The sequence below is a fragment of the Ciconia boyciana genome, chromosome 1, assembly GCF_034638445.1.
Source record: "Ciconia boyciana chromosome 1, ASM3463844v1, whole genome shotgun sequence".
Classification (NCBI taxonomy): Eukaryota; Metazoa; Chordata; class Aves; order Ciconiiformes; family Ciconiidae; genus Ciconia; species Ciconia boyciana.
Genome location: NC_132934.1, coordinates 67,795,662 through 67,820,625, shown reverse-complemented (window position 1 = coordinate 67,820,625; position 24,964 = coordinate 67,795,662). Strand labels below are relative to the sequence as shown.

The following is a 24,964-nucleotide window of genomic DNA, read 5'->3' as shown; positions in this document are numbered from 1 at the left end:
TGTGCTCTTTCCAGTTATTTTCAAAACTCCCAACTGGCTGATGAAATAAGACTTAAAGCCACACATTGCAGGGTAAGAAAGCTGGAAAGCTAGACAAAACATTCCCGCAACATGTTAAGTAAACGTTTTTCCTGAATGTTTTTCTGGAACCAGAAGAAGGCCACAATAGTGCAGGCTGTTGGGAGGTTTGCTAAAGAATCATAGGCAATGTTATTGATGGAATGCATGTTTGCTTTTTTAACACCCTTCCATTTTACTAGTAAAGCAGGAGAGGACCAAGAAACTGTCCTGTAGCAAACAAACAGAGCTTTGGAGAAACTTGAGAAGAAAAATCTGTGTATAAAATGGGAATATAAAAAACAGGAAAGAATGTTAATATTTTTAAAGAAACAAACCCTCAGATTCTTATTGCACCGTGCAAGCTCTCTACAGACTTTATAAATATGGCTAAGGGCTAGCCATACTTTATAAGCTAAGACTTTTTTATTGGAAAAGGCAGTTGATAATAAGAACTACAAACCTTCTTCACTTCTTTACCCACTTACCTTCAGTAAAATATCTGCTAGGGATCCTATAACATGCAAAGCTCCATCTTTTTTCCTTGGATCAACGTTTGGCTCTGTCAGAATCTGGTAGCAATATGCCATCATTTTTGGTAATACCTATGCAAGACAGAAAACACACAATCTCCTTTTGTCAAATTATTTTAATAGCATTGTTTAAGTTAAAAAAATTCATATGACATTTTAAAGTTGAAATTTTATCTTGGCCAAAGCAAATGTGAGGTGCTATGCGTAGCATCTTTCCATAGTTAAAATTTAGAAGGTTCCTTTTTCAACTTTCCAGCCACACTTGTCAAAACTAAATTAATCTCCTTGAAATTTCACATTAGTAATAGTAAAGAAGGTATTTTTGTTGCTGTCTTGAGGCAAATCAGAAAAATGTGATGAAAAGGCAAGAGGTTCAAACGGTACCTCACCCATTTTTTTTCCCTTAACTTCTCTTCTGGCTTGTCTCACACATATACAAATACATACATGTGTGTACATACATGTATGAACATATATATATATTCAAGAACAGCTTGGGCTAAAACGTCATAAACTTATTTTAATCTATTGATTTTGGCAGTAACTTCTAAAGTTGACTAGACTCAGAAAGGTTTCTTGGCAAAACCAATTGTTTAATGTCATTTCCACAACCATTATGTGCTTTTCAGATATTATGACATTTTGACCATCTCAGTATAAATTATGAAAATGAGAAGGTCAGTCAGCAAGGACTGTTTTGACAATAAAGAAGTAGAAAGGTCGCAGGCCATTCCACCTGACATAAAGACTATGCTCTTCTCTGAAAATCCACCTGGAAATGGAGCTCCATGTTTACTGAATGTTAAAATGGTACCCAGAAAAAAGTTGGCAGTTTTAGCAAACTGACATATGCTTACCAGCGCTTGGCCAGGTACTTTTGCACAGATCACTGTAAGTATAGAAAGATCTACAGAAAAGTTACATCCTTATTTAAAGAGCAGCTATATGAAATTGGTTTCATTCTTGCTAATTTCATTGCTGTCAACAGGATTTTAAATAGCAGCTGTGAAAATTAATAAGGATCAGGTTTACTTCCCCCCCTGCTACAGTTTGGGAAGCTCAGAACAACCATGACAGAGGCTGTTTGTAAACTTGGGAAAATACCAGTACATCTATTCCAACTCAGTTCGTATCCAGTAGGTTAATTTTAAAGCTGCAAGAGGAATCCACTTGTTTATTTATTTATACGTACACACGTATTTTAATTCTCCCAAAATTGATAGCAGTCAGCCAAGAAAAGTGTTTGACTATGTATTAGCAAGTAGATTTTTCAAGACTAGCTTCCTGTAGCATCTTCAAATTTAAGGGAAAATTACATTATTAAGGAAACTTCAAATAATTAAAAACCACTGGTTCCATACCTCTTTTCTCTTCTTCGCAGCAGTATAAAGGAGATTCTGTGCTGCTGTTGTAGTGGATGCATAATCCTCAAATACATCTAACAAATTAAAAAAAAAGAGGCAAAAAAAATATTTCCTTTTCTGAATGACATAATAATAAATTTTTTATCTTGTTTGTGGGATATCACAAAATCAGGGTGAATATATAACTTCAAAACTATTGACATGGCTGTCTTCACTTCATGGTTAAAGAGTCAGACCCAAGCTTATGTCACATAGCTTATGAAAGCATTTACTTCTTGCCTTCCAAATCTACTGACCATTCATCATTCCCTTTATTAGGAATGCATTATTTATTCATTAATTCTTTTGAGACCATGTTTTTAAGGGATGAAAAATCCTGGCTTTTTTAATTAAAACCACTATAGGAAGAACAACAATACATACCAGTACCATCTGTATACCATATGTACACATTTTTGGCTTGATTTGATTAAAACCTCATGGGAAACTTTTTGTATGTAAAAACTACTTGGATCTGGGGTAGTTTTAAATCTGCTGAAAGTTTAAGCTTTTTAGCTTTATTCATTACAAGTGAACCTCCTTTAATCTTATTGAAAATATAATCTATATCTTGAAAAAAAAAAAAAAAAAGTGCTGCCAAACATGTTCTAATCCAAATATCCCTAGACACATTGAATTAAATAAAAAGATCTAAAAAGGTAATCTTAAAATGTGGTTAAAATTCCACACTAACTTCTCCTGAGAACTTGAAGATAAAACATGATTAAGAAATACTACCAGACTACTGGAATTCTTGTTCCAAACTCAAATGTGCCTCACTAAACTTCAATTTCATTTACTTGCATGCTTTTTTTTTTACCTTTCACAATACAATTTAAATCTGTATTTAACAGTTTCAGCTATATACAAAAATAGGATTCACTACTTACAGAGAAAGAACTGAATTAACATACTAAAAATCAGCAATATATTTGTACCCCAGTGATCAACACTATATCATGATTAATTTTTTGCATAACAACTCTCCAAGTTTTTTTAATTATTCTATGACCATTTAAATTCTGTTTTCACATATGCTAATCCCAAATCAACTAATTAAAAATTCCCAAATGCTACATATCTCTGTGGTGCTCAGCTTCCTGGAGTTTTCCAGCTAAATTTGCTATATTTTTAAAGTACCTTTCTCTTTTTCAATCCCATGACTCTTTTAATAGAAGTAGTTATTCATAATATGGTCCTATGTGATATTCCCAAGATTTTGCACTGTGTCTTTTGAAAGAATACATATACCTAACTATCTTACAATTTAGTAATAATAATTGGCAAAAAAATGCTGAAGATGTTAACAATTTTCAATAGGGAAAGAGCAAGTCAGCCCTCTTCTGGTCAAAGTGAGAGCTGCGAGAACTTGCAGACAGCTGGCACATCTGCAATTCAGGATTCTGAAACTGGCATTAAAAAGTGAGGAAGCCAGTCTATTTGGGCTGCACTGAGCACATGTGAAGTAGAAAAAGACGTTAAGAGAATAATTTAGTTTAAAGTGATCAGCCAAATGGCCAAAACTCACTTGATCTATCTTCTTCTTTTAACTACAGATTGGTGAGATTTAAGAAACAAATTTTCTTCTTCCTATTGTTCAGGACACTGGTGAAGACAGAGACATTACAGTGGCCATGCTGTTAATTTGCACTATAGTGTACAGTTATGATGAAAACAGAAAAGAAATGCTAAACACAAACATTTACCAAATTTCATGCGGATATATTCATATGGATCCTCTTGCCAGAGCTCTTCATCCTCATCCTTGTAGCACATTAGAGAGAATATAACTTCTTCTGTTATACTCTAATATTAGAGAAGTCAAATACACATAAGTACACATAAAATCAAATTCCAGTACAGCTTCCCACCACTATGAACTAATTTACTAGACCTACTTTTCTGAAGAGTAAAATTATTTTAACCAGTGCTCTTTTATTTTGGCTAACAGAAATAAACTTCCAATATACATACTTTCCTTTTGCAAAAGTCCCAGACAGGAGTAATTATATAACCTAACTTTATAATACAGTGCCATGTACAAAATATATACTTCGGGACATAGTCTATTAACAGCAGAACATGGCATTCTGCAGAAGGATCCAATCAGTACAACATGTAACATAAGAATGGATTACAGAGTCCTTCCTCTTAACAGTCATGGGATTAACTAACTACAACAGGGGAGCTTATGATATGAAAAACAAAAGCATGAAAATCACTTTTCACTTTTTCTTAGTTCACTAATAAAACATGTCCTTAAAAGAGAGTTCAGTTCCTCATAGTTCATGTTCTCTTTGTCCACTATCTTTGCACCACAATCAATTATGAAATTCCAAATCTACAGACAATGGCAGACTTCAAAAATAAAAATAAAGAACTTACGGAACAGAATCTTTAATTGAGTTAACAATATCTGCAATAAGAGGTAATCATAATACTGAAAAACACAACCGCATTTGTGTAGAAATGCTATTTTTTGCCCAGATCAATTGTTGCATGAAAGATTCATGAAACCTTCTTTAAAACTGCAAAACAGGTGGGGTTTTTTGGGTTTTTTTTAATCACTCCAATGACACACAGTGTTTATGACTGGGTTTTATGCACTGACCTGTATGTGTGGCTTCATTTGCTTCCATGTTACAGAGTGAATAACCCCTTGGTTAAGATAATTTAACGTTTGCTGAAGAACACGTGGTGCAACATAGTCTTTTTGCCTGTATTGGTCTAAGATTCTTAAGAGAACCTAAAGAAATGACAAATTTATATTTTTAAATGAAGACTGAAAATTTTCTCTCATGCATAGACATGCAGTGCACCTCTTCAGTGAATGTACATGGACAGATTAATTAGTTTTACAGCAGAGGTTCTAGTGTTAGTAATCACTGTAATGCCTTTGACCCAAAAATCAGAAATCATTTAAATATTAAGGATCTAATCCTGCAAGCATTTATGTACATGTCTACCTTTACTACTAGCCCCACCGTGTGATCACTTGTGATTGTATACCAAAGATATACTTCAATATTCACAGGCTCACAGTTTACACAGGCCTCAGCAAAATTTGGAATAGGTAAGAAAAAGGCACAGTGAGATTTTCAAACTGATTGACTTCTAAATCTGTTAGTGGTGTCTGTGTTCATTTTTTAAGGACAGGCCCCTAAAGAAGACAAATTACTTTGGAAGAACAGTGATAAGAATAGAAATACTAAACTAGGAAAGAAAAATAGGTTATCACCTAAATCTGTGAATCAGAAGAGATGCAAAACCCTTAACTTTGATTACCTGTTGTAACCATCAGATAGTATCACCTAGCATGCTATCACAAACTCTTTCACACAAAGCTTCCTTAATATAAAGGTTTGCTCTACTAAGAAAAACCTACAGTACAAAGCCACTAATCTACACTAATGGCAGATGAACTATTAAGTGTTAGTAAGTGTAAAGAATTGGCATGTACATGAATAACAATAAAACTCAAGGGCAATGCATAACAAAATATTGAGCCATATATTTTCAGAAGGACAATCCTGCTTCCTAATTCTTCACAACGTTATAATAAATCTTATTTTGAACATAACCCCTTCATTAGGAGTACTAAGTCTGATCTTAAGTCCTTTATACGATATGCTCCTTGGGCAAGAATAGTCTATATCTCATACAGACTCTAGTAATATGTCAGCACTCAACAACTGATTAATAAGTAATGAAGGCTTAATAATGTAATATTCATAATAGAATTCTTACTAACTTTGCAAGGAAATGGGACAAATCAGCATTTAAGACTCAGAAATGGAAAAAATGTGCAGACTGTCCAGTCTATTTATCTTGAAAGCTAAACTGCTCCCTCTGCTACATAACCTAATCTCTTAACAGACAAACTTTAAGTATTTCAAATGACAACTGCCCATGGGAGTCTATTTTTCCACGCAGGAGTTAAAGATCGCAAGGAGTTTAGAATAGATATTAGACTGTTTCCCTTTTCATTTAATGCTTACAGCCTTACAACAACCATTCCTTTCTAGTTCCTAACATTTACATATTTACAGAGAATTAATACGCTGATGGATAAACTATTCTGTTATCAAACTGGATGGAGAAAAGTAATTTTGTTTTGCAGACAATCCTGGTATTTTGAAATCTCGTTTAAATTTGACTTGAAGTGACAACAACAGGCTGGCACCCTGCATCAAAGACACTGGAAATTTAAACTGTACGATGCCATGTCAGGGATATTTCATCTGGCAGCGTGCTGAGGAGCCACATATTCTGGAAATACATATTATCCAAGCAGTTGTCACTTGAAAAACAGTGTTCCCAGGTGTTTTTCAAGGTTTACAGGCCAAAGGGAATCAAGAGCCCAGAATCACGAGCAGGAGAGCGTACTGCATTCTCCTGGCTTCTTAGGAGCCTGTTTGGAATATGTAACCCAAAAGTCTGGACACCCAAGAACTTCAGCTGAGCCAAAAGCCTGGGAACTACCGCTCCTAGCCATCTAGTATATGGCAGACTGAATGAGAAACAGGAGGAGCTGTGCCAAAAAAATCCAAGCTTGGGAGCCAGCAGTCTCAGGGCTTTCAGGCACCCAATTGCTATAGCCATTCCACCCAACCAAGGAGACGCTGAAAGCCTGGAAGCCCACATTGCCAGGGGCCCACACTTGAGCTGTCAGAAAAATGCACAAAACTGACAGGAACTGCCTCTCTTCTATGCAACTTTATCAGAACTGAACTGTCTCCACAACACCATGTTAATCACAAATAATTAGCATTCCCCAACAAAAATAGTTTCCTTGCAAACTGTGAATTTATGCTATATTTTCATAAAATATGATTTCCAGGTATGAAACAACTTTTATTGCCATTCTCCAGACACTTTCTAATCTGTTTGTATCTTCCTGAAATAAAACAGTATCATTGGATTACTGTGCCTAAGTTATTTGCAGCAAAAGCACTTACTAAAGACTGGCCTGAAAATACACCTTTCTATGACATGAGGCCTCTGTATCAATAGTTTTTTCTCTCAGCTGTATCTAGAATGTTTATACATGATCATAATACCGTTTTATCAGCACTTGCCTTTTCTGAGAATTTTCCTGCAGGGTTTTTTTGAATTGCTGAAAATTTGTGTTATTATACCTCAGTTGTATGGCACTGAGTTCTAAAGAACTTCTCAATCACTACAAGGAAAACCTGCCTGACTCTGTTCATTTTTGTTTAATGAACGACTGTTGATATGAGCACATTGTTGAAAACAATATATTTGTTCAGCCAAAATGATCTAATTCAGAAACAAATGAACTGTACTTACCTGTTGTATGCCCACAGCATATGTTTTTAAAAAAAACTCTGAGAATTCAAAGTATTCTTTAGTTACATTTCCAGGACTTCCATACCTTTAAAAAGAAGAGGTCACAGATATTTACATTGTGAGAAGTCTACTGTGTCAGGAAAACACAGTACTTTCTAAAACACAAAGGACCCTCAGTAGTCTTCCGTCCCCAAAGGAATCCTTTCCCACAGGTTCCTTCTAGGCCATGACTACCATATAACGCCCCACTTCACTTCTCTTTTCTTAGGTTCTCATAAGGTACAATACTATAGTCAAGTAAAGATAGCCACCTTTTTGACACAAGCTCTGTAACTTCCACGTTTATGGATTTCTTTTCAGATCTTCCCCTGCCTTTATATTTGAGAACATAACCACTTGTAGCTGGATGTAGTAAAAAAAAAAAATTTTTTTTAATTACTTTTACTGTAGGGCTAGTTTCTTGCCATCTTAGAGAGTCAAATCATTTCACTAAGAGCGCAGACCAGTAGCTGTGCCAGTGCAAGGCAGAGGACAGCAGCAGGAACAACTCTTTAGTGACCATGAGCTGTTAAATCAACTGAACTGTCTGGTCTAATTGCACCTCAAGTAACGTTACAGATTTGTAACCCCAACTTAGTTTTTAATCAGTTTGTTAGTTTGTTACCGTTCAAACAGACGAGCTACAATATGCAATGCCCACTTCTTGCATTTCCACCACACCAGCTCCGGTCTGTCATCTTCATCAATTTGCAAAGTTTCCTACAAATAAATACATTTATTTTAAATTACCTGTGTGTATTGTTACAAGAAATGATGCTTTAAACATTCCTTGCTGAGTAAACTAATACAAATGCACAGCATCAACTAAAGATTTGGTTCTGTTAACAGTTATAGAACATTCAGGAATTTTCAAATATCTTAATTAGTCAATATAACTGCATATGTGCAATACTTGTACAAAGACTGTACTTTAATTTTCAAAATTATGCATATTTAAAAAACAGAAACTCTCACATATACTTGAATACTACACAGTGGCATGCACTCTGGATTAAAAATTAAGCATGATACTAACTCCTCCAAACATATATACCCTAACCATATACTAATGCAAAAGCTATTAAAACAATGTTAAGGTTGTGAAACAAATTTCTAAAAAGCTTAGGAAATGCCAGTTAATGTTATACACACACAAACAAGAATTTGATTACTATTTTTATTAAAGAAATATGAAGGACAGATGAAAGAAAAAGAGGAACGGAGGTAAATGATAGGTTTGTGATGAACTTTTGATTCTTGTTTCAGAGAAACTGGCTAAAATATTTGGAAACTTCCAAAATATCCCAGATTGGAGTTTACATGGTGTCACCACCTCAGACAATTAAATTCTGACAGTTTACATGATCTTCCTACGTTTCTGTCAGAAACACCACTTATTCCACAGATAAGAATCTTAAATAGATGACATCTTAAAAAAACAGAACACTTAGAGAACCTTCACACTGACTGCTCCTCAAATGCCAACATACAAGTATCAGAGGTCTTTACAAAACTAGAACTTACTGGAGGTACATTTCTATCAATGATAGTACGGAAGATCTCCATCCACTGAGTCATAGTCTGGTTATTCACCAACTGGAGCGGCAATGCATACTGAAATAAGAAAAAAACCAGTCATGAAACACAGTCATGAAACACTAATTTTCTCTGAGAAAGGTAGAAGATGTTTCTACAGTAGTTACATTCTGAGGAAGATGAGGTTTTAAGTAAAATTAAAACTAATTAGGTCAGATATCAATACTACTCTAATTGCATCCTTCTTGGCACAATTTACAGAAGAATTTCTGAGCAGACACTATTTGAGGAAAGTTCCTTGGTCTGAGAACTTGCCAATTCTTTTTATTTATTCCTCTTCTTCACAGTAGCCCAGCTGACTTTTAGGGACCATGGCAGTAGCTATACTACAGGGCTTGGGTAAACCAATAGCATTTTAGTAACTGAAATGTACTCCTAATTACTACCTAGCTACTACCTAGTAAATCTTACTTCCTACAAAATCCAAAGCAAAGTGACAATATTCAGGCAAGCCATTGAAAAGTAAAATAGGATCTAGGGATCTTTTTAATCCTACCCCATCTAATAAGAAACTATTTCAGCTTTTTAACCCCCAGTAAGAATCTTCAGGCTGCTCCTTATGCAGGATCTTGTTTTGTTTCTCATTCTCTAAAAGTACTTCCTCACCAAACTCATCCCTGTAAGACCCAAACTCATCTCTGTAAAATGCATGTGCCTTGATGAATAATTTCTGCCAGATCTTCAGAAGATAATGAGAAACGCCACCTACTGAAGTGCACTATTTGACAATTATACTACAATAGGCACTACTGACACTTTCAGAGGCCAACAAACACAGTCTAGATACCCATACAGTTTATATCAGGTTATGTGTGACTTTATAAAAATAGGAACATTTCTCCAGTAAGCTTACAGATAGCATATGCAGAAGTACCTAGGTTCATTAAAAATTTAATCTGGGGGATCATGTGACCAGATTTTAAGTAGAAAAATCTATGAAGATCATATTTTTATAAAAGCTGTTTATTGTACATTACTTTTCCCATCCAAATTGGTATTCTTACTCAATCACACCCATGAGTGTACTGAAGGGGGTCATTGTGCCCAACAAAGTAAAAGTTTCGGTTTTCCTCTACACAGATGCCAACCTGAACAAGAGCATAGAAGATTTTTAAGATTTGTTTCTGAAGCAGTACAGAGTAATGGGAGTTATCAGGCAGAAGCTGGATCATCTGCTGCTGAATCCGAGGCAAAAATATTTGCATTGCTGCTATGAGAGGATCTCGCTCCTCTGCTTTTTTGTATCTGCAAAGGAAACAAAAATGTTGGTCCAGGATCTACATGCCAGGAGATTCTAATGCCTACTCCCCACCAGCAATTTAATTTCTGTACCCTAAAAAGAAAATATAAATTAACATCCAGCACTCGCTCATTCACTCTCCCCTCCTCTAGCCCCCATCTCAACAATTTGTGCAAATTTTCTAACCTATAAACAGAGAAATGAAAACCAACAAATGCTACCTTATATAAATGCAGCTATTGGGAGGAAGAACTAATGTTCTTTACTACTGAATTGTCAGCTCAGAGGAGCAGGGACTTGAATTTCTCTGACATTCGTACCAATGCCAAATGCAAGTTGGGTGCTGAACAAATAGGAGTCAACAGCAATTGAAAGGGAAAGACAACTCCTTTGTTTTGAAAATATTATCTCTTTCTCCATTTACATTTCTTTTGTGCGGTTTTTACGTACGTTTCTAACAACAGATAATTTTTTTTTAGAAATGAGTGAGAAAGCACACTATAGGTCTCCTAATTTACGCTTTATGGATTTAGACTATCAGGAGGATAGTAGAGGTAACAATATGCAACAGGAGTGTATGACAAGGGCAGTACTGTATTCATAACATAGAAGTAGAGAATAATTTGCATTCATATATCCAGCATTTGGGGAATCTTCAAACAAAAGAAGTTATAAACATTTAAGAAATTTTCCACAGATGGGTTAAATCAGATCAAAAGTACAAAGCCTCAAGAAAAAATGTCAGTAAATTCATACAGATTATTGCTGGCATCTCTGCTTTCAGTTCACTGGTGATATAAAGATGATGAATAGTTTTCATTTATTTGCAGGAAAGGAAGCATATGACAATTATTAGTTCCCATTTTCTACCTGAATTCCTATCTGAATTCCTTGTAGACCTGCCAGTGCTCTTAAGAATGTCATTCTCAGTAATCAGCTGAGACTAAAAGTACTGATTCCTCATCTACTGATGACCATCAACTTACTCGTAAGTCTTCACCAGCTGATACAGGCACAGGAGGCTCCCAAGCCAACTCCCACTGTTCTGAGACTGCAAGTAGTAGCCTATCTTGTCTACCACGGCTGTCCAATGGCCGGGAAAGTCATGTTTAATGATAGCACGGAGGCACATTGTCAGCTGGGCTCTACGGCAGGAGGGGAAAAGAAATACATTAGAAGTAAATAAGATCATGGCATAGTGTTTAATATTAAAGGATAGATCCCAAATCTTGGTTTATTGGCCACAATATACATATTACATGAGTATCATACATATTTTGACAGCACTGAAAGAGTTCTGGGAAGTGGCAGAGGAAAAGCAAGGAAAAAAATTCCCAGGGGATTTAACTTTAAGCAATAAGCTAATTTCAGAACATTTTAGCTACTTTTCTCCCTTCCTCCTCCCTCTCCACATCCATCAGGCAATATTTGAAAACAATGAATTGCTCATGAAAACAGCTAGCTTTGTACTTTGAAAATGAATGTTTATACTTCTACATGCTTATGAGGCTGAACGCAAGGACAAAAACACAAGTTTGTAAATTTTTATTAAACAATATTGGCTTGTGTTATGATCCAAGCCAGAGGTTCCTCATGAAATTACAATTTTCCTGGGATCTTCTAGAACAGCACTTCTCAACCTCCGAAGCATATGGCAGAGCCAATTAGGTAAAAACATCTTACCATTCGTCTCCCTCCACACACCTTTAGATGCCACTCACAATGGTGAGGCAAGACAGGATTGTTAATTGACCAAAATGAGGTGTGACTAAAAAAGCTGAGAGGCACTGAACTAGAAGCTTTAAATAAATACTCTTGGCTCCACTAAGGATTTAGACTCTGCTGATTTGGTTCCTCCTCCCCCCTTATTCTCACAAGCTATCCTGGTTTCAGCCGAGAGAGAGTTAATTTTCTTTATAGTAGCTAGTATGGGGCTATGTTTTGGATTTGTGCTGAAAACAGTGTTGATAATACAGGGAGGTTTTAGTTGTTGCTAAGTAGTGCTTATATTAAATCAAGGACTCTTCAGCTTCCCATGCTCTGCCAGGTGCACAAGAAGTTGGGAGGGGACACAGCTGGGACAGCTGACCCCAACTGACCAAAGGGATATTCCATACCATATGATGTCATGCTCAGTATATAAAGCCAGGGAAGAAGAAGGAAGGGGGGGGACATTTGGAGTGATGGTGTTTGTCTTCCCAAGTAACCATTATGTGTGATGGAGCCCTGCTTTCCTGGAGATGGCTGAACACCTGCCTGCCCATGGGAAGTAGTGAATGAATTACTGCTTTTGCTTTGCTTGTGTGCATGGCTTTTGCTTTACTTATTAAACTGTCTTTATCTCAACCCACAAGTTTTCTCACTTTTACTCTTCCGATTCTCTTCCCCATCCCACTGCGGGGGGAGTAAGTGAGCGGCTGTGTGGGGCTTAGTTGCCGGCTGGGGTTAAACCACAACACAAGCAAACAGTGAAAAATATCAGTATTACAGCATCAGACTAGTTCCAGTAAAGTTTCTTTGACTTTTTTAACCTCTGACAAATCTACAAGTTTAGCCAGTATTTAGAAACGCTCTACTTTATTCCAGGTGATTGTCCTGGGGTTTTCAACAATCTTTTTAGATGTCGATTGTCACTGTAACGTCAGGGCATTTTGAGTATCGGGGTATGAAATGATGCCTGAACTATTTTGCAAAAAAAACTCCTCAAACTTCCATTATTTTGTGTTCTTTTGTATGAACTTAGCCTTGGTATTTATGACATGATGGCAGGGGAAACTACATGCCTTTATTACATTATCACAGAAAAAACACAAGCTTCCTTACCTTGTAGCACAACCTTGGCAAGGAGCAACTATCTCTTTCAGTCAGGATTCTAGACATCTGTGTCAGAGCATGTTAGAAAAGCTGAACTGGAAACGATGTTTTAGTTCATTTTCCTCTCTCAGTGCAGGATATAAGCTGTCCTGGCAGGTATTTTGTCTAATCTATTCATAAAGACCTCCAGTGACAGCAATGCTATAGCAGCCTAATGCTTTCTGGTGTTTCATTATTTTTTTAAAGTGTTTTCTCTAATCCTAGTTTCAATCTATAGACAATCACTCCTCCTCCGGATATGACTACTGACAAAAAAAGACATCTTTGGGCACCTAGCTGGTGGAGAGGAGAGGAAGATTTTCTTCCGTTTTTCAAAGATCAACATCTATACACTACAGCCTAATCCCATCCTATCAACCTCACTTTAGAGTGGTGAACAATCATAGATTGTAGTATGTCTGTGAATCTTAACTATTCTTCCAGCAAAAAGAGAACAGCATTTCTTCATTCTTTTAACATCTTAAAACCAAGAATGCTAACACACATTTAAATACTGGGATTACATATAAAAATTGCAAAAGTAATTGAGAAAAGGGCTACTAGGGAAAAAAAAAAAAAAGGAAAAGATCTTGGGCAGTATTTCTCTGAATGGGTAATTCCATATTGCAGATAGCCCTCTATACTATATTTTCTGGATCAGCCAAATAGCCAGGCTGTCACTACAGCAAGTGTTTGAAGACACTTTAAACTACACTGTAAGAGGACAAATCACATCACAGAGCTCTTAGCCAGGTTAATACATTTCTGAAAAACAAGTGCAAATAAATACAATAAAATTTATTATTATTACATTTTCAAAAGAAGTACTTGCTTCATCTCCCGAGAAACTGAGAGTCTCACATTAACTACATCCAGACTGGTAGGTCTGCAAACTTTAGCTATAGAAATATCCCCACACAATAGAAGGTACCTCACTAAGTCAGGAGAACGAATTATTCCTTCTACAATGTTATCACGAATCTGCTGACGATCATTTTCATGAATGTTGAATGGAAATACTGCTTCTCCAGGAGGTGGTTCACGGTCTGGCCAGTACTGTGTCACCATGTTCTTCAGGTAAATGGCAGCTAAGTATAAACATTGGGGAAATAATAATTTAATTCTAACACATCTCCACATTACTCTGTGCTCAACATGTAGTACAGTTCAAAGTAGAACAAAGAGTTGAAAAGACAACTGAAAACCACTGCATGAGTTCTTAACAATTATAGGCACTAAGCACAGCTGAATCAGAAAACCTTTTTTTTTTTATGATTCCACACAAGATCAGACTCAAGTGCCTGCTTCTAAACCGAACAGGATAGTATTTCAGTCAGCTTCTATCAGGGTACATTCTTTATTACAGCAGTCTTCCATATGGAGATAATATTCCATCGTTCTAAACAAGCAAACAAAAATCCACTTATCTGCATTTTTACTCATCCCCAAAACAACTACCCAAGCTCTTTAAGTGAAGTTTTGGAAGGCTTGTGTAAACAAATCATTGCACTCGCAGATGTGACACTCTGCTTGGGGAAATGCCCAGTATGAAACTGGCACGTGGCCTGCCTTCTATTCAGACAGAAATGTTTGTTGTGAATTCCCTAAGCTTTATCTCACTATTAGGATTTCCCATAATCCCTTAGAATTGTTCCCTTCTGTCTCACATGAAAAACCATGAAAAATAAAGTTAATCTTCAACTGAAAATAAAGCAGCATTTATGCCTCTGTACTAAAATGCCTGTAGGCATTCTTTAGGAAACATAGGAAATATGGTGTAAGACATTAAAGGAATGTTCTTAATAAACTCTTATCCCTGTACTATTTTGGCTGATTACTAGCTAGGGTTTTAAAGTATAAATAAGATATCCTTGGGTACAATCATTTTTCTTGGTGATGACAAATTATGAAGTATGAAAACATGTAGTTCGTAAAATATTTCACAGGAGCAAGAGGAAAAACAGTTCTTTGTCTATGACATGCCAGAATATTCAGACAAGAAACAGGTCCAGAAAGACCAGCCCAAGACTTTAATTTACTTTGTCCATAGATCTTGCTGTTATACAAATCTTTGGCTTTTAAAAAATTCCCAGGGAAATCTGTTGACTTACAAATGTAATTTAAATGTGCTTTTCTATGTTATACCCCTACTCTGTAAACAATTAAAAAATTAAACAAAAATTTTAAAAAAATATGTTCTACATACTTTTTTTTTCCTGAATGATACCAAAATGAAAGATTAATTTATAAAAATGACCTTATGGAGTCTAGATTAAGCATCAAACTTCACTACAAAATGGTTTAACAATGCCATTCAAAGTTGGATTATCTTTGAAAAAATACACGCCAGCATGACAAACAGCGTATGTCAGCACGTCCCAACGCATTCCAGGGATTAACAGGATCTGTACAAAAAAACCACAGTGCTTCTTTGGGAAATGCTGTTCCATAGGATAAAAACAGAGCTGTGAACGAAGCACTATTCATCAATTTCTTGAAAAAGCTGAATATTTTCTTTATCTGTCAAAAATATTGTATAGGAGTAGTTAAAATAGATTATGAGAATTTAGAATCTGATCTTACACAAACATATACCCTAAAGTTAACAGCATCACCATACCTGAACTCACACACACAGTTGGGCAATCTTTCTAGACATGCTCAGACTACAAATTTATAACTTACCAGTGATGTGACCTTCCTTCATATCTACTTTTGTGAGCAGACACCATAGATACTGATTAAGCATATGTGGCTACCCTTGACCTAGGGAACTATGTTTTTTTCATTTTTCAGAAACTTTCATTTTTCCAGGAAAAGGGATTCAAATAGAGAAACATGTATTCAAATGAGATCTGCTTTTTTTTTTTTAAACTCCCACTTGTCTTAGCATCACCACTTCTTCACCACCAGAAGAAAGAATACCTAAGGCTCCCTGGGTGCTCAGTTTTGAGCAGAAATCATTCTCTTTTCATATCAGTATCACAGCAATCCAGTAGGGATCACTACAAACACAAGGAAGCCAAAACAGGACTCTACCCTATACCCATGGTTTTACCTGACCCTCATGTAGGAAAGAAACGGCAAAGATAGATCCTTTTCATTTCCACATTCAGAACGAACGTGAACTTACTTACATAGCAACAGCTCAATACTCTGTTGAAATAACTAACAGACTAACTTTCTACTGAAAGAAAATGAAACAAGGAATTTATCTCACCTGCTTGACGCACTGGAAATTCAACTTGATCTGATACTATGATTTGCAGTAGACTTGGAGCAAAATTGATGATCTTATAGGACTGAAATGCATACAAAACACAGTTAGCAAATCACTATGTTTAAAGAAGACTGTATTAGCAAAAGCTGAATAAGAAATGCAAACTAAGGATTTTGCAGTGTTCTTCAACTCTCCTCATGAAGTATGAAAGGTTTTAGCACTTGGATTTATGCAGATCTGCAGCAATCCAAATAATTACTTGTAAAAGCCGAGCATATAATGGCACATGTGTAGAATAAGTAATGCAACAAGGCTCTCTATTAGAGATTAGTGATAATGAATATTTAAATAATTCTGAGAATGCATAATGCGAAGCACTACAGATCTGTCTTTGAATTATTTAACTTAGCCTCATAAGTCAAATGGATATTGACATGTTTCATCAATACATACCATTTATTTGCAAAATAGATTGTGGTATAATAGCAATACTGAATTTTGAAGAGAGTAAGAAAACCATTTAAAATTATTTTCAAGTGTAAACAGCATCAGCATCAGTCATATATCATATATCATCAGCTATCTTTTAACAGACTAGATGCATAGTGTATCTTAACAGAAAAATAAAAACTGGTGAAACACAGTGGAATAACCATTTTTAATTAAAATCATGCATAGACAGATAATATTTCAAAACCCACAGCCTTCCTGGGAACTTTTCAAACACTACATCAGCCACACAGCTGAAGAATTTCAAAGAGAAAACAATGCTCACTGAACTTCTGAGCAAAGCATGCCAGATTTAAAAGATGTGAAAATCTGATAGCATTATACTGCTGTCATTCAACAGGGGTCCTCCAACGTGAAGAATCATTGACTCAGCATGGTGCAGTTACTGCTAAGCCTTGGCAATATCGGTAGTTACTAGTAGATCTGATCTTTCATCACTTAGGTCCATGTGCTTTATGTTCAAAGAGAGATGTTTCTTGGGGCTAGATGGCAGAAGCTCGCTTTATTTCACCTTTTATAGTATTTCTTTCCAGCTAGATTATGCCTGGCAGTTCTGTGGTTGTTTCCAGAGCTGTGCTTTAAGTACAAGTATACTACATCCTTCCGTAAACTTTGCCTCATTCGAAAGCTGTGAAAGAAGAGGTACGTTCTGCTCTTCATGCCCCCAGTTCCTTGAGCTAACATTTCCATAATGAGGTAAAATTACATTGCTTTCATGATGCCTAAGTGTAACAGCTGCACCACAATGCTATCATTCAATAATTTTACCAAATCACTTAACTTTCTGGCCCTCATTTTACTCATTAAAATGATACTGTAATTCTAACCTACTCTGTGCTCAGAGATTCATTTGATGTTTATAGATTAATCTCAGATCTCAGATAAAAGCAGTAATGGCACATGAAAAGCATACCCTCCTGCAATTCTCCTTCTTATAAACTTTAATTACCCATAAGGAATGCTCCAAATAAAGTAAAAGCTGTAACAGACAGCACAGGAACTCCATTTATCTACGGACACGCTGAAATACCAGCTTTCAGCGTCAACTGGTTGAAGCGTACTGGATTCCAAAGATGACCTTTTAATCAAGTATACTGGAGTCCAAAGCTTGTGCTTCAGTCACAACTGGACAGAATCTGTACAATGTTGGTGGGTTCTGACCCACAGGGCTGCAGTAGGCTGCAGCAGCCTCCGACACTCAACACCCAACTCCCAGGGAGATAAGGAAAACAGGAGGAATCCCAGCAGCGCAGAAAAGCAAAAATGTGCATGAACTCTAATCGTCTTTTTTCTTCTAAGTAGTGCCAATATACTGTCCTCAGCCAGTCTATGAACAGCTTTTACTACTAAAAACACATTGATTAAGAATGCAACCTTTTGGGGGGTTGTTTTGTTGTTGTTGTTGTTTTCTCCCGCAGTAATCCTACCAGTACCACATTTAGGGTGGACACAGTGACAACAGTATAAATTACTTCCCTTTCTCTGTGCAAACAGCTTTTACTGAATCTATGTTAAAGTCACCGCTACTCCAGGAAGCTTTATTGGTACCACTTGTGCTGGCACACAACCGCTATCCCTGAAGTTTTGCCAGGATATATACAAATATGGTTATTTGGCCTGCAGAGCGAAGCCTCTCAGCAAGCGCCTGGAGTGATAAAAGACATGTTACTCAGAAGGTACACACAGTGTCTCAGAGGGGGCCTCATCCCTACCAGCACACTGCTATGAGGGCTTCTTTACAATTCACATACTGACAACCCTAAAGAGATCACAGGGACACAGTATCAAGCTCCCACTAAATCCTTCTACTCCATACTATTATCATTACCTTTATATTATGACTTTGAACAATGCCCTAGTTTCCTCATTCCATCCCATAATTCACATTTTTACATAGCTTCCTTTTCAACTCATCATCAGAAACATGAATGTTGCAGATATCAACAGAGATTGTATGCCCATTTTAGAAAAAAGCCACCTGATTCTGTTGTATTTGCGAAGCTCAAATACTATCCTGCTCACTTGTGCAGCAACAAACCCGGTCAGGAAAACTACATGCTGCTTGCAATTTTTGGAACAGAGGACCTTTTAAAAAGCTGCACGCAGTAACATTTTTCCTTTACCAGCACATTCTCATTGGTTTAGTTGTCATGCTAATTGTGATCTTGGGATGTATCCTTCCCTGCCTTGCCCAGGAAACAGGCTTCTGGACACCAGCAAGTAAAGCTGTACGTATCACGCGAGCAGGTGCAGAGCAATTGTCAGGTGTGCACTGTGTAAATGGAAAGAGACAAGGAAGAGACCTCAGAGCTGGATTAGTTCAGCAAGACAGTTATTTGTATCATTACAGCTGCACCTGAACTTTTACCAAGGGAGAGCAGGAATATTGTCAGTCCCATGGAAGGAATGGAAAGCTAGCTGCTGATTTTGAAGAGCCGTGCCCAGGAGCCGCAGGGAGGCACCAGATGGCTGAAAAGGACCTTCAGCGCAAGTCCCGTAACACAGCACACTGCTTTGTGCAGTTTGTGAATAATTACATTGCCTTGAATTCACATTGTTGTGATTTGGTAAAACTTTCTATGAAGGTGCTGATTGACGGGGGCATATGTTTACTTTGAAGGAGAAAGTACAAGTTTTTGAAAGATTAACTTTCACTGAGTACTTATAAAGAACAACGATTATTTTAAAGCTGTGTAAAACACGTACTGACTACTCTTGCATGAATCACATATCAGAGCATTTATGCTAAAAAAATATATTTAATTTCCATTGGGATTAAGAGGATGGGGTACAGCAATGTGCAAAGCTAGCAGCTAAACTATAAGAGGTATACAGCACTGGTAAGATACAACTGAGTAAATTTACAGCAATGACCAAGGAGATGCATACGTCCCCACGCGTCTTGTTCCACCTGTGTCCACTGTCTCAGGATCTGTGCACTGTAGCTGTACAGCTTTCTGCACTCTGTCCTTTCACCTCTGGCCTAACATGCATTCTTCCCTGCTTCAGCATCACAGCTCCACTCTTCAAAACATCACAGAACACATCATTTTTTTGCCTATTTCCTCTTCCATTTGATTAGGCATAGAACAGATGACACCCAAGAAAGCCTCAGATGGGCCACTAAAAACAGCAAGATGAACACTGTTATATGTAAAAGACTAGAATACTAGGAGAGATAAGCAGGAAAAATACATAAAAGTTTCCCCAAAAGGATCCTACTGTAGCAAATACTTTTATCATCTAACATTCAGATTTGGCTCCCAGGTTATCATGAACTATACACTATTAAAGTCATTCCAGTAAGTACAATTCTTGTGTCTTGCTTGCTGTCGCATTTAAAGCCCACAGCAAGCAACTGCTCCATAATCACATTTGTCAGTAACCTTCCCACTGCAGTGATAGCAACCACAGTGGCTGAGGGCAGAATGGCACAGAAAGGTGCTTCTTCCTCTGCAGAACAACAACAGGACAATCTAGGACAGGACAATGGACTTGGAAAACTGGAGCCTTCCCTCAGGTTCTGCAAGCGAAGCCAAGACCATCCTTCTCCACCAGCAGTAAACATCTCTTTCTCCGTATCCCTGAATCCAAGTCTGGCACGTAAAAATTGCTGAAAAATCAAGGCACTACATCTTGTTTGCAAAGATTAACACACAGAAAAAAAATGTACCTTGAATATGCATGCAATTAATTGTTTATGAAGATTATTTTAAGGCTTTCATGCATTTGGTTTGAATGCTCAACTATCTGGTTTACTAAGTTTTATTTTCTGTTTGTTGTGCACTGAAAATGTGTTACTTAGAAACTCCATCAGTATTTGTCACACTTGGGAATATTTTTGCAGTTCTTAATAGTTAATTTTCTCTCTTGGTTTTTACAGTGACAGTCACATACAGGTTGTTAAAACAAACTAGACCTTCAAAAGACACTTTCTTCTTTCCCTGCCTACATGCAAAGCCATCATTTAGGGAGGGGAAAATGCACAGTGTTTTCATACACAGTGAAAATAAACACATAGAAGAAGCTACCTGAGATTCTTTCCTCTGTGGGTTCTGCTGCCAAACTTGTCCAGTCTCAAACTCCACTTTCACAACACTTCTAACCATGCAAGTCAACTTCCTTATCAAATTGGTCTTCAATGCAAATACCTAAGATTCCTTCCTCTAGGTACCATGAGGTGCTCATTGTCACTTTCAGAGTGGTCTTAAGATCCCTGCCTACTATGGAAGCCAGCTCAACAAAGATGCGGAAGATATGGAAGGAAGCCCAACTTTATTCTGGACTCTTCTGTATTTGGGCAATTTCTCACACTTCTTTCTCTTCCTCCAGCACTGCTTCTCAGTTCCTGTCAAAGCCAAATTCTGCAACTCCTTTTCAGTATTTAAACAAAGTGTGTTCTTATTCTGCAATTGTGTTCTTATTTTGCCCTTTATTACAGGCCAAAGAAATGTATTACAGCAGGTTGAGCCAATGAAGATTAATGCATAAAAACTGTATGGTAATCCTATCTGAACTGGAATCAGAGACGACTTTGTATGTTCACATAATCAGACAGTACATTCCGCAACACTCCAAGAACTGCCACATGAAAGCCATTAAAAGTATTTAGCCATTAAAAAAAAAAAATTAAAATCAGCAAAAGTCGCTGATGTCCAGGAGACAGACCTAACCAGAGTAACAGCCTAGAACAGATATAAAAGAAAAGTGAACAGAAATTGAGTATCTTTCTTGGTATGATAATTGACTGTTCTAATAAGTACAGTATGATTGATAAATATGATCCTAAGGTGCACACCGACTATGATGTGACAGAGCTGAAGAAAAAAATAAGGGGAAAAAAATGAAAGGAGAAGAGGGGGATGGAAAGATGTGTACACTTAAAAATCAACAGGCTAAAAGGGAAATGACAGCAGCTACATGATAGGGATTACTGACCTGACAGGAAATTACTGCTCTAGTTTATCAAGAATCACATTTCAGACAAATCCCACACTTGCATTTGTGTTCAGGTCACCAAGAGAAGTCAAGTTTGTTGATGACTCAGAAGGAGCATGCATCATCCAAGGAGAAAGATCAGAAAAATCCCACAAAACTACAAAGAACTGAATGATCTTTAGAACTGCATCAACAAAAATGGAGTGGGCTAACAGGGCAAAGTACATGGTCATGCACTCAAGGATAACAGGAATTTCTCCTAAAAGCTTGAGGTTTCTTAGTGAGGAACAACCATAGGATAAAAGGACCTTGGTATATTAAGTGATAAGAAATACGTAAGCGTTGGACACAAAGAAGATAATTGTAGTTTTAGGATGTATCAAATGAGATATTAGTGGCATTGAGCGTGAGACTTTCTGGAATGCTGCAAACACAAATGACCAGATTGCACAAGAAAGATTAATTCAAAGGGACACGAGTGCGGAGAAGAGCTGTGCTCTCCTATTATTAGATTTCATAAATTCAGTTTTATGATAAGGTAAAGGGAATACAGCTTGTTGAAGCTAGGAAAGCAGGCCAGTAGGGATCAGCCTTTGACAAACATGTCAGAGCGGGTATCAAGAAACCTATTCTAGTTAAGAAGTAAGACTGGCACAAATGGATATAAATGGACCATAAATTAATTTAGGCTGGAAACCAACACTTGTTTCTAGCTACGGGAGGAAGAAAATTCACAAACAGCCTTCCAAGAGATATAATAAGGGCAAAAAAAAAAGGAATCTTGATTCCATTTCTGAATGCATTTAGGTGATAATCCAGAAGGCAGACAGCAATTTCATTGATTTAGCTCTATCTTTACACAGCTGCAGGAACATACGGAAGAGAAAGAGGCATTTTCAAACATGCTGGGACTTTTTGCAGGTAGGCAAGCTTTAATTTTAACTCCAGTCCCCACACTTTACACTGCAAGCGAATTATGGAGTCAGGACTATTATGATACTGTTCTAAAGGACTCTCTGTATTGGTACAAGCAATGAGGTGCCTACAGAGAGGTGCTATATTGGTGGACAAGTAGGATTTACACTCTCTGGGAAGCTCCTGTCACTACCCGGATTCAAACTTGAAAGCAAATGTACACTGCAGATGGGCTAACACAAGAGAAGTTTTACCTCAATACCTGTTAGCATGTATCAGGAGCAGCATCACTTTAACTAGTGCACAGAATAAAGGTGACCCCTGTTCTGTTTGGCCACGTGTGGTATTATCACTTCAAGTACTTATTGTTGGAGGGTATTCTGTTTGCTTGGTGGATTGGTTCCTTTGCTAGAACAAGATAAAAGCTAGAACAGCATCTGGATTCCACTACTTGCAGGAACACAGTTACATGTCAACACTATCATTAGATACATGGGAGTCTGACATGTCGCTTTGAAGTCTTGCTTCAAAAGTACTGAAAGGCTTCAAGATGTCAAAGGCCCACGTTAATTGACATTCCTCAGGAGCACTTTTGTTCCACTCATCCAAAAAGTCATGTCAAACCCAGCACTGCATCAGTACATTATGTCAGTCAGATGCATTATGCTTCATTTAGTAACAGGAAGCCTACGCAGTAATAGGTATGTCTTAATTTCAAGATTCATTCTTTGTAATAGTTAGAAAAGGGAAAATGTGTCAGCTATTTTAAATAAAAATCTCTATCTCAACCTGTTCTCAATAAATATACTTGCACTCTTGAATCTGAAACCTGCGTCTTTCGCAAGAATTGCATTACCCATCACTTGAACTTAAAACATTTTACAGATCTCAATTTTCAAATGCTTTCAAAACTTTTCCTGAGCTTCACAGTACTTATTGGTGATGTTAAAATGGCAGCATTAGGAGCAGGACCCAGGAATCCAGACAGCTGCCCCTTTGTTCTGAGCCTGCCAAACATGCAGCAGTTTATTATTGTAGTTTTGATTCCTGTGCAACAGGCTGCTGACAAATATTGATAATTTCCCTCTCAGTCCTTAATAGTAGGGATAAAAATAGGTACTGATGAATTTTTAAAGCAACTATGCCAAATAAAGAAAAAAAGTTTTGCATTTTTATCTAACTATCCACAAGAGCGTTCTCAACGTCCGGCACTTAATCCACTGATTTGCTAAAGGAACTTGCCAACTGCTAAAGCAAGGATTAGCTACAGCTAATTCAGAAGGAGCTTTAAGTTGCCAAAATAGAAAATTAAGCCAGAGTAGCAATCCTGAAGTAGCAGTAACTCCTGACAGCCAATTCTCATTGACCATTTTGTTAACACACGAACGCAGTCAAAAAATCCAAGTCCTCCAATAAAATTGATCAAAAGTTCCATTGAAGTATAGAGGTTAAACCTTTATTAATGCTGCGCAAGGGAACCTTCTCTTTTTCCAAACGTCCAAATTGAGATTGCGGTCACAGTTTTGATTCAGCGCACACTGCCGCTGCATTAACTGTGGGATGCTGTGATAAATACTACCCACAAACATCTAACGTGCCTTTCTCAAAGTTTTACTTGGTATGCTGCTGGACGGGACAAAACGAATCCCCGAGAGTCACTGCTCTCTATCATCTGTAAGAGCAAGAGAGAGACCTGAGCAGAGCGGAGCTCAGTGTCATGCCTTCCAGCACCAAACACTGAACGTTAGTGCTGAGGCCACGCCGAGATCAGATCGCGGCACTTCACCTCGCTACGCCCTGCTCCCAGGCTCACAAAATTAAGGACAAAACTGAGTGAGGGCAGCGATCCCGCCCGGCCGCCGGGCACCTACGGCGCGGATCAGGGGCAGCCGCGGCCGCGCTCCGCGCCCGCCACCCGGAGGCTCCGAGAGCCGGCAGGTCTCGCAGCGGCAGACCCCGCCCCGGGGGTCCCGGCAGCCGGACCGGGCCGCCCCCGCCCGGCCCTGCGGCCGAGCGCCCGGGCCGGCGGGGCGGCCGCTGACAGCCGGCGCGGAAGGGCCCGCTCCGGCGGGGGATGCCACCGCCGCCGCCCCCGGCCCAGCCCCGCTTCCCGCTGCAGCCCGCGCAGGGGGAGGGCGGCGGCGCGGGGACCCCCGCCCCACAGCCCCTCGCTGCGGAGCGGAGCGGGCGGCCGCGCTCCCGGGCGCGGAGGAGGGGGCGCACCCCGACAGCCCCCCGCCCCTGCCGGCGGGGCCGGGCGGCCCCGTGCCGCGCGGCGGCCGGGGTGAGGCGCGGCGGGGCGGGGGCGGGGCAGGCCGCCGGCGGGTCCCGGCCGGGGCCGTCCGCCCCC

General features: G+C 38.2%; 1 protein-coding gene across 2 annotated transcripts in view; it reads right to left on the bottom strand.

Annotated features, from left to right (window-relative positions):
• IPO8 (importin 8) overlaps positions 1-24,964 on the bottom strand; it is a 52,092-nt gene that overhangs the window by 26,933 nt on the left and 195 nt on the right. For both annotated transcript variants that reach the window (XR_012044135.1, XM_072872758.1), the window contains exons 2-12: positions 16,252-16,333; positions 13,963-14,119; positions 11,165-11,323; positions 10,027-10,183; positions 8,867-8,956; positions 7,968-8,062; positions 7,304-7,388; positions 4,605-4,739; positions 3,700-3,799; positions 1,952-2,028; positions 546-662 (exon numbers count right to left, since the gene is read on the bottom strand). Coding sequence is in view for 1 of the 2 variants with exons in the window: in XM_072872758.1 (XP_072728859.1) it covers positions 546-662; positions 1,952-2,028; positions 3,700-3,799; positions 4,605-4,739; positions 7,304-7,388; positions 7,968-8,062; positions 8,867-8,956; positions 10,027-10,183; positions 11,165-11,323; positions 13,963-14,119; positions 16,252-16,333 (1,254 nt within the window). In the remaining variant the exon portion in view is untranslated. The remainder of the gene's footprint in view (positions 1-545; positions 663-1,951; positions 2,029-3,699; positions 3,800-4,604; positions 4,740-7,303; positions 7,389-7,967; positions 8,063-8,866; positions 8,957-10,026; positions 10,184-11,164; positions 11,324-13,962; positions 14,120-16,251; positions 16,334-24,964) is intronic.